Below are 10,831 nucleotides of genomic sequence, written 5' to 3'. Positions count from 1 at the left end.
TTTTAAAGAAATTGGGGCGCATTTTTTTCTTTGAAATTCTTTGCCAATTTTAATGAAAAACTTCGCCAAAGTGACACTATTTATTATAGCCAGGAATTGTGAAAAAAAATAAATTATTGTTGGATTTTCAGATATCTGACGGTCCTTGAACACATCATGTATAAATTATATGTTTAAATAGATGTTAAATGTTTGAAAACCTCTGTGCGAGTGGGGCAAGAGAAAATATTTTGGGTCTTTGAAAACTCATGGAAATTTGTTAAAATTTTGTCCAAGTCCAACCCCAGCTTACTTCGTGACACGCCTGTCGTTGCTCCAATTTGTCATGTGTACAGACGTATTTTTAGGTTCCGACCTTACTGAAGAAATTACTCCGAATTACTTTGTACTTCCGGGTTGCGCGGGTTCAGCAGCTCATTTATCACGCTAATATGAGCTAGCCGCCTTTTTGTTAACGTCATTAGTTTATTTAAGAAGAAACCGGAGCTATTTCGTCGAGAAACTTCATAACAACCGCTCAGGTATGTTCACCGTTTGTGTCATTGTTGAAAAAGCTACATATAAGTGATAATAAACACAAGTTAACCTTTCCTTATGGGGCAAAGAGTACGTTAGCCAAGTTAGCAGATAGCTAGCTGCCCTGCTAACTTAGCTTCCCGAGCATAAATAGCTGCTTGCTAACGATTTTAGCCTGGTAGCTAACGATAATGTTATCGCTTGATATCTTTAATTATAAAGAGCTTATTTGAATCGTGGATTTGCCTCAAATGACCTGACATTTCGCAACTTTTTAACGCTAGTTGACGTTAGCTTAAGTTGTAGTGGAAAAAGTTCGGAATTTTTTATTTTCCATCGACCGTCCACTTTCTCTCTGTAATAGTTGGTGTTGTTCAAGAGGACAGAGCCATACCGCTGATACTGGGCGTTTATGATCTTTTTCATGGCAAAAACGGGATGTTAGGTTAGATTGTCACTAGAACTAGGATAAAATAGAGAGAAGTTCAGCTGATCATCGCTGACGTGTTAGTTTTCTGCCAATTTGCTTTTTGTTTTCAAATCACATTCAAAACCTCTGCATAACTTAACTGCCCTCTGATAACCTATACATTTGCACCGACATACAGTAAGTTGTATAATTGTCCATTAAACAAAGTTTTTATTACTTTTACAAAAAATGTCTTATCGTAGGAAATCAGGGAGCATTCCAGCATGTGGTACTTTCAGGTAGAGGTGGACGGTGTTAACTCCTAAACCTGACATGTTTGCTTGTGTCTGACAGTTTGTTTATAGTGTTCTAGACAAGGGGTTTGTACTCAAGACTCCGGTAAAAATGCTGCTGAAACTTCAAATAGGATAACATGCTGGCAACTTAACAGCACAGAAAACTTTGTCCTGGTGCTGGAGGCCACGATGTTGTCCTTTAGTAAAGTTTAAGTTGGGCTTGTGTTGGCTGTGTTGTTTGCCGCTTTTAGCTCCCCAAGGTGCTTTATATGCTTTCCACATTAATTATACTTTAGCGTGAACTTCTCATTTATAAACAGAGTCAAAAGCATCTAAACTGAAAAAAACCTAACTATAACACCATATAGATCAGTGACTCCACAAGCAGTCTCCAAAATAACCATTGAGTTGATTTAACAAGAGTTGGAATGATTAGTTAATTAGCCTGTGAACAGAAAATGAATCTGCAACTATTTCAGTAAAAATATTGAGCATCTAAATAATTTATCTTAGCAATAATGACAAAATAACTGAGCCCAGCTTTTCAATGTAAACCTTTCCTGTTTTTCTTAGTCTTCTGTGGTTTTAAACTTGACATGTTAAGGTTTTGGATGGCAACTTGGGCTGTGGGAATTTTTAATGGATTAAAAAAAAAAAATTCTGGACCTGAAGATAAATTTAACCATCCTTCCATCCATCCATTTTTTGTAACCTCTCATCCTCTCAAGGGTCACAGGGGGTGATGGAGCTAATCCCAGCTGTCATGGGGAATGAGGCGGAGTACACTCTGGACAGTTCACCAGACTATCACAGGGCTGACAGATAGAGACAGACAACCATGCATTCTCACATTCACATCTATGGGCGATTGACAGTCAGCAATTATCCTGACCTTAATGTCTTTGTACTGTGGGAGGAAGCCGGATAACTAAAAGAAAAACAACAACGTGGCTGGCCAGCTCAGTCCCAGAACCCTCTTGCTGTGAGGCGTCAGTGCTGCTCTAAAATTGACACCTCTACAGTTTTAAGGAAAATCAAACACTAAAAATTATGACCTCTACGGCAAGTTTTTGAGCAGGCCTGTTTGGTTATATTGTGTCAATTTTAGAAAGGCATATCACCAACAGAGTTTCCACAGATTCTTAAAAAAAAATAAAAGGTGTTGAATTCATTAATACAAATATAAGGCCTTCATTTGCATTAAAATGTCTTAAATCAATCTTTCAAAAGTCTTAAAATTGCTCCGAGTTGGGAAGATTTTTTTTCTCTGAAATTGCACAGTAAAAGCTCAAAATAATGGGTAACTTAAATAGTAATAATGATAATAATAATAATTTACCAAATGCCTCTTGCATCAGCATGAGTAAAAAGTAATGTTTAAGCTTTCAGTATTTATTTAAAAAATAAAACAAAATAAAACTCTCCATCACCTTAAGTAATTGATGTTGGTTCATGTTTTTTTTTTTCCACGTGACATTGAATAAAGGCTTAAAAAACCTGCAATCACACTTACCCAAAGCAGTATGAACCCTGATTACTAGTATTATGACAATATGTTGTCTCAGAACATTAACTGTAGGCTCTAAATGTAACTCTCACTTTATTTTACAGGTTATTTTAACTCTCTGACCACAATACACGGACAGTGACAATGACGTCTCCAACAAGGGGAGTTGATGGAAAACTTAATGCCAGAAGCTAACTGCAGGTACAGGTCATCACATGACAACTCCCTGGAGTGGAACAACTGTTGCTTTTTCACCACATAATCCATCATGTCATTACCAAAGGAGTCGGAGAATCGAGGGAAAGATCGCGAGAGGGGGGCCCGTCCAAAGGTGAGACAGAGCCGATCAGAGGAGAGGCGAGATGCAGGCAGTGGACGGAAAGGTGGAAAGGGGAAGAAAAAAGGCCTTGCTTCCCATGACCCAGCAGCTGAGAGGCCTGCGAGTGATGGCTTTGAGTACGGTGAGCTGTTGAGTGACCTAGAGACCAGGGACCAATCTTCCTCCTCTCCTCTGAGGGAAAGTTGGAGATGGCAGGGTCTGGAAGCCACTGCCTCATTACTTGGACAAGAGCAGGTAACCGCCAGGCTGGGACTGGGAGCAGTTAGCTCTGCCACAGAGTTACCTGCATCCAGTGAAGGTGACAGCAGAGGGTCAAGCAGCAGTCGCACTCTCCGGCAAAAAATCCAAGATGCAATGGGACAGTGTTTCCCAATAAAGACCCACAGTGCAGCACCAGCACCAGCACCAGCACCATCTCCATCTCCACAGGCTCTTTCATCATCTGTCGCCTGTGCCTCCTCGAAGCGCAAGATCCATCTCAGTGAGTTGATGCTGGACGACTGCCCATTCCCCGTAGGATCAGAGCTGGCTCAGAAGTGGTATCTCATTAAGCAGCACACGGCACCCATTACCCAGCCTCCCGTGCTTGATTCTGCAGTAGTGTGCAGCGCCCCTACTTCAGCCATGGCCACAGTGGTGGAGGATGTAGACGACAGGTTGCGAGAACGCAGGCGTATCAGCATTGAACAAGGTGTTGAGCCACCACCCAATGCAGAGATCCACACATTTGAGGTGACAGCCCAAATTAACCCTCTCTACAAGCATGGCCCCAAGCTGGCTCATGGTATGAATGAGTTAAGCGGGGCTGACAGAGCGTCTGCTCATCAGCAACAGCAGCTTCTTCTCCAAAGACAGCAGCAGCACCAGCTCCTTCTACAGAGCTGTTTGGACACTCTGGACGAGGTGGTGGCCTCAGCATCAGCCTCTGTCCACACCAGTGATACCATCCCAGACACTCTGGTTGACCCAGAGGTTACAGCGACCAACGTGCCCTCTAGAGCCATACTTTCTCCAGCTGAAAATCACAAATCTCACGACGGCTACCGCATTCACACTCAGATTGATTACATTCATTGTTTAGTTCCAGACCTGCTGCAGATCACCAACCTCCCGTGTTACTGGGGGGTGATGGACCGCTATGAGGCAGAGACGCTGCTGGAGGGAAAGCCCGAAGGCACTTTCCTGCTGCGTGACTCCGCCCAGGAAGACTACCTCTTCTCTGTCAGCTTCCGCCGCTACTGCCGCTCGCTACATGCACGCATCGAACAATGGAACCACAATTTTAGCTTTGACGTGCACGACCCCAGCGTCTTCCACGCTCCCACAGTTACAGGATTGCTGGAGCACTACAAAGACCCCAACTCTTGCATGTTCTTCGAGCCCCTGCTGTCTAACCCCATCCATCGCACACAGCCCTTCACCCTGCAACACATCTGCAGAGCGGTCATCAGCAGCTGCACCACCTATGATGGCATTAACATGCTTCCCATTCCAAATGCTTTGAAAAAGCACCTGAAAGAATACCACTATAAGCAGAGGGTACGTGTACGGCGGATGGATACCTGGTGGGAATGAGGAACAACAAAAAAACTGACTAAACGTGACTACTACACACATTTTTTAACACTAATGGAACTGAACAACAAGTCTTGTTCCTCACTCTATCTGGCTGAGTTAACCTACACTTTAATGTACTTATTTATTTTACTTCTGCTGTACATGTCTTAATACTAAACCACACTGATGAAACAGTATGCAATCTCACTGATCTTGCACATTCAAAGTTCTTTATGCTCAAAGTAAACAAACTTTTTTAGATCTGTGGTGTTCAGAGAGCGACCCTCACTCAGCCTCTGTGTTTTCAAGTGTGACTGAATCAGCTTAATTATATGACGATGGGGGAAAGTGTCCTAGTGTGAATTGAGATGATTATAATAGAGCTGTTCATCAGTCACGTGCTGAGAAGGTGGAACACATATTGAAAAGATTTTCTCCATGTTACCAAGGTGTGGGAGTGCAGCACGTTTGCAGAATTAATTATTGTTTCCCACATTGAGCCCACAGTTCATTATCAGGGCTGAGAGTTAGGCGCATAAGGTAGCTTTTATTATTAACGAGTTGAAAAGCTTGCTCCAAAATAGATAATTGTCACAAATTGATGGTATGATTACATGCTCAGATTCTTTTCTAGTTTTGTCTAAATGCAGGGAAATATATAAAGGGTGAATTTGCACAAGTAGCATTAAATGGATTTTATGCTCACAGTGGCTTTGTTTTTAGCTTACATTATATAACCATCTGCAGCGTCTCCTGTGAGGTTAAAATGCATGCAGACAGTGCCAGCGGTCTTCATTAGTTTTGAAATAAAGGATCAAATGTGGCCTTCATGAACTTGTCAGCAGCAGGTGAAGCAGCTGCTTGAGAATACAAATGAAGCCCAGACATTTATGGACCTTATATCGCTCAGAATCTGACTTTTGTGTTTTCCATTTCCAAATTTAGTTCTCCTTAGTCCAAAGGTTTGGTCTGGCCTTTTCAAATTAGCATTTTAATTGTGGTGTAAAGACACAGATCCTGAAAGAAGAAAAGTATCCTGTTGCTATACTTCCTCCTGAGCATATTTTAAAGAGGTGGGGTGTCTCCACACTAATCTTCCGTTCCAGCAGTTCAGTGACAGAATTACCACAGTGAATTAGCAATTATGAAACTTAATTAACAATCTGAGTGATGGAAGAAATTATGTGTTTTAAGCTTCTTTTTTCCCTGGAGCTTGACAATAAGCCAGTTACAGAATCAGCAAAAACCCCAAAAGCACACAGGAAAGTTAAAGCTCAAAATACAGTATATCAACCAAGTCAAGTTTAGTGCATGATAGTACAAGGTATAGTGCAGTAAATGGCATATGAAATATGTTATAAAAGACCCATCATCAACCACAACAACAAAACACTGGTAAATCAGAAAAATGTAAAAATAAATCAATTAAAAATATACATGAAGACTCACATTTTACTGTCTCACAAACAAACTGCAAATTCTCTGGGTAGATGCTTTACACTGAACAAACAAAAAAATATAATGCAGATTATATTAATATTAAAATAACAAAATGTACATCTCTAATGCTTTGAAACCCAAGAAAAATGTTTTGATTTCTTAAAAAGATGAGCAACTTAACAAGACATGGCCCAAAAATTGACCAGAATTTAGTTATTGTTATTAGTAAAAGGTACAAGAAAATTACGAAAAGGCAAAAAATGATAATGAGCAAGAAAATGACCTGGGAAACAAAATTTTTATATATATATATATATATATAATTATTATTTTTTTTTTTCCTGTAACATAATTCTAAAATGTATATTTATACAAATTGTTGACATAGTTTTCTAGACATTTCACATCATTTTTGAAGCAAATTTTCAGGTGATTGTCTTGTCACCTTTTACTTATTTTTTGTAAAGTTTTCAAATGTTTTTTTTATGTCAAAGAAATTGAAAAAAACAACTACCGAAACACAACACTTTTCTCAGGGTTCAAAGGGTTACATAGCTTGTGAAAGGCATCTGAACACAGCACAAGAAAACTGATATTGATTCAGGTTTCAAAGGGTCAATGAATAAATCTGTGAACATTGTAAATGGGGCAAGCCTGCGTAAGTACTATAAATCTCTAACGGCAGACACGAAGTGTCTGCATGTTTGAATATATAGATGAAACACTATATCCCTGCAACAACACAAAGAAAGTAAAGGGCATTTCATGCAAGACTGCCTTCATGCTGCCCGTTTATTGGGGACATTGTCAAAGATTAATTGCAAAATTTACCTGTGCGGTGGAGTCATTTACTGCTGTGTGTGAACAGCATTTTGCATTAATGAAAACACACAAAAGAGACCACACTGCTAATTGTTGTGTGCACTAAGTAATAAGCACAAAGACAACCATCCCAGTGTTAATGGGGAAAGCACGGAGAATGGATCCCAGATCATCTTCTGAACCTCTGCGATGCTGTTTTCTCCTTGAGATGAGCGATTTGATATGCAGGATGCAAATCATCCATGACAAGCGCTCATCCACTAATGAAGCAGCTATAATTTAAACAGCGGTTTCAAGGATGCATTGAAGTCTGCATTCAAAATGCAAAGTCGGGACCTTTGACACTTGTATACCTAATTAAGTCACTATAAAAACTGAACTATAAAATCAGATTTACTGTGCTGGAAGACATTTGACCTGCATACACAAGTGCGCTCTACAATGTGAACCCTCCACACAAGCAATTTCAGACCCTTGACAGCTCAAGGCTTTTGTCTTGTATTCCCCAGCACGATGCTCTGCAATCTGGTATGCCTGGCAGATAAGATCCAATAATAAGTGGTTCTTGTGTCTGGAGCACATTCAAAGAGTATTAAGACTTTGTTCTACGAGTCCAACAGTTGACCATACTTTTCTAAAAAGGAGCTGATATATATCTGTTAATCATTGCGTGAAATGGCACAAGTTATTGGTTCAACTGGTGCACCTCAGATCAACAACTTACAGATAATTACCAGAGTCCTAGAGCACAGTTGGTCATTTAAACATGCAAAAATGATAAATTTGTTTTGAGTAGGGCTGGGCAATAAGTCGACATTATATCAGCATTGTGATTATGATTATATTGTATTTTATCTTGCATATTGTAATATTGTGTTTGCTTTTTTCCTGGTTTTGAAGGCCATGTTACAGTAATGTAATTTTCTGTATTCACCAGATTGTTTCTAGATGTTCTATTATTTACCCTTACCCACTTAGTCATTTTATCCACATTGCTGATAATTATTTTTTTCAAAAATCTCATTTTATAAATATTTCATAAAAGCGCCAACAGTAATCTTGCAGTATTGATGCAATATCGATATCCAAGTATTTGTCAAAAGTAACATGCCATTTGATTTTTGCCATATTGCCCATATGTGTACAAATATAAACGAATAATGAAAAATATAATACTAATATGTAGCTGTGTTAAGAGGGAGCATTTGTTTCTAGAAAATTCCTCTGTAGATCCTTAATAGAGTGCCCTAGGATTTACTCCTAAGGTCTTTGGTTATCACAAGCTTTAGGGGCTTTAAGGTTTTGTTCTACAACATAAAGTACGTCAGTAAATGTGTCTTTAGAAAGCCGATTGCTAACAAGTAGCTAAATTAGACTGCAGAACTTCATCACGCCAAACACAGCTTTATGGACTTATTGTGGCGGGGATGTTAAATCATGTGTCTGTGATGTAGTTCATTTATAGCCTAATTTTAGCTTCTTACTTCAGGAGGTTGAATTTAGGCTTCAAAAATCACGAAAGATTTTCTTGCCAAACAAAACATGAAAGAATTATAAACGTTTGTTTGCCACAGATCTTATTTTCTGTAAAATCCAAAATCCAATGGAAAAATCTCATAGGCTTTTTGACGAGGGAACCAGGGTGAAGCTAAATTCTGCGTCGCCCTACAGAAAAACATCATCCCAGCACCATACTGTTGCTTATAAACTCAACAGGGCTACCCAAACTGTGTGATTTTGTGTCTCTGTTTGCCCTGTTCCTAGTAAGTTCTTTCCAGAGTTCTTTCCAGAAAATATCCAAGGACGTTATTAGAAATTACACTTGTAAAATATGGTGTTACCAATTCAATATGCAGTTGTAATTTTGCACATTATATCCACAAAACGACACATACAGACGAATCCTTTCTTCATGTACCACAGTGCTTCAATCAGTGCTGTATAACATGAAGCACAGCAGGTGGCTGCAAAGAGCTTCAGTTTGTTTTCTACCGGCTGCTCCCAGGCCTGTGCGTTCTCTGTGTGTGGCGCATTGAGATGGTGGGATGGAGTGTGGCTGCTGCAGCTGGCAGCACTGTGGCACTCATCACGCAGGTATTATGGGTCCTGGGGGAAAAAAGGAGGACTTTTCTTTGCTTGGATCAACGGTCCCCAGAGGGACAGCATGCTCAAGCAAAGCAGAAAGCTGATTGGCTACACATACTTAGTGTGTTTGTGCCTGTCTGGAGCTCTTTTTTCCCCTTTTTTCCATTGAGGGAAGAGCTTTTACTCAGAGCCTAATCTCTACAGTTGAGCATCACAGGGGTGGAGAATAAGATTGGGATGTTCAGAACACCTGGGGACAATTACTTCCCCAAATAATCTGCCGGTCATAATCTAACAAATGCCCTAAAAGGTCTCGGCGTGGCACAGACTCGGCTTATTTGACTGAAAATGTGCACAGTGACTGAGTCTTTTTGTAGGTCCACACTTTTGGCTGCTGTGTGTGTAGACCCATATAGATTGTGAACTTAACTACCATGAGATGCAGCGTGTATCTAGGCCATTAATTCAGAGGAGGGTGCATCAAACTGATTTCAAATTCCTGCAAGATGCATACGGCTAGACATGATTCTTCTCATCCACCCGGAGAGCAGGAATACATTTCTGTGACAGAGGAAGCACTGCAGCCGAGAGAGAAAGTGAGAGATAGAGAGAGAGAGTTATTTTTGGTCAGTAAATGAATCCAGCTGAATTTCAACCTTGAATGTGAATAGGAACATTCTTGCCTATTTCAAGTCACACCTTTTCAAACAGAGCACCTCTTGTCAAAACCTAGTAAGTAATTTCAGAGTTATTAAAGTTTTAGTTCTTAAAAGTCACACAATTCCCCCCCTAGGAGGTACATTGTCACACGGTGACACGCTTACGTTTGATGTTTGTTTCCCTGGAAGCAAGCCTTTGACAACACAATATTTCCTTTCCTTCCTATTTAAAATCCAAATGCACTCCCGTTCTCTCGGGCATGTAGGAAGTCATGTGAGGCCTTTGCTACAGAAAAACATTACTGTTCTCATTTGGAGTTTCTGTCACAGCCTCTTGTTGCCTGTGTTTTTCGCTCTCCTCTGCACTGACAGCTCGTTGATGAAATAATGGGGGTGTTGGGCATGCTACCGCTAAGACATTGGATACTACACAGATTGATGGGATTGCAGTGTAAATGACACACAACAGCCCATATCCTCGGCTTTAGTCCATGAAGTCATTAACCAGCAGCCTGGAAATAATAAAGGGATATACGATAGACAGATTATGATGCCTGGTTGTATATGAAGCTTTGCAAATTAGCATATCTTGTAATTTGATGTCAAAATGTAGGTGTTTCTCCTAATGTGTTTGCACAAACGGACTGTAATGGAGCTACAGATAACACAGATATAATTATAGATAAGCATTGTTTGTTGTGAGGAGAATGGTTAATTATAATAACCCTTCACAATGGCTACTAAAAGGGCTCATGCATCATTGATGAAAGGTAGAGGAAAATGTATAATTGCACAAATGATGAATCGAATTGCATAACTCCCGCTCTCCGTGACTAATTGCGCTGTTGCACGACGGTTGCATTGACCAGTTTGTGTTACAATGAAAAGTACAAATGAGAAAGGAACATGAACACTCTGCCAGCTTTGTAAGTCATTCCTCACACTGGACACCTTTCAAACGCAGGGATATTTTCAAGTATTCAGTTTCCATCCTTTTAACATTTTGTCACAGAGTGGACACTTGGAAACATGCTGGTGGAGCTCAGGCACTTCAATGATCTGGAATCTAATAACTTATATCTGCCATCGTACACACACTATTTGGCAAAAAAAAGCTCTTACTCTACTGTGGTAAGTTATGATAACAGCTGTTTGACAACATTCCTTTTTACCTAATTAGAATGAGTGCATTTTATTTGG

The 10,831-nt window shown here is 40.0% G+C and overlaps 1 protein-coding gene across 1 annotated transcript; it reads left to right on the top strand.

The window, feature by feature from the left end:
- The first annotated feature begins 354 nt into the window (after positions 1–354).
- socs9 (suppressor of cytokine signaling 9) lies at positions 355–6,061 on the top strand. The gene is made up of 2 exons (XM_042487270.2): positions 355–521; positions 2,833–6,061. The coding sequence occupies exon 2, from the start codon at positions 2,997–2,999 to the stop codon at positions 4,641–4,643; it is 1,647 nt and encodes a 548-aa protein (XP_042343204.2). The 5' UTR covers positions 355–521; positions 2,833–2,996; the 3' UTR covers positions 4,644–6,061.
- The last annotated feature ends 4,770 nt before the right edge of the window (positions 6,062–10,831 follow it).

Source organism: Plectropomus leopardus, chromosome 6 (genome assembly GCF_026936395.1).
Source record: "Plectropomus leopardus strain MGB_pleo_1.0 chromosome 6, ASM2693639v1, whole genome shotgun sequence".
NCBI lineage: Eukaryota > Metazoa > Chordata > Actinopteri > Perciformes > Serranidae > Plectropomus > Plectropomus leopardus.
Note: the sequence above shows the minus strand (reverse complement) of the source record. Positions and strands in the feature narration are given on the sequence as shown.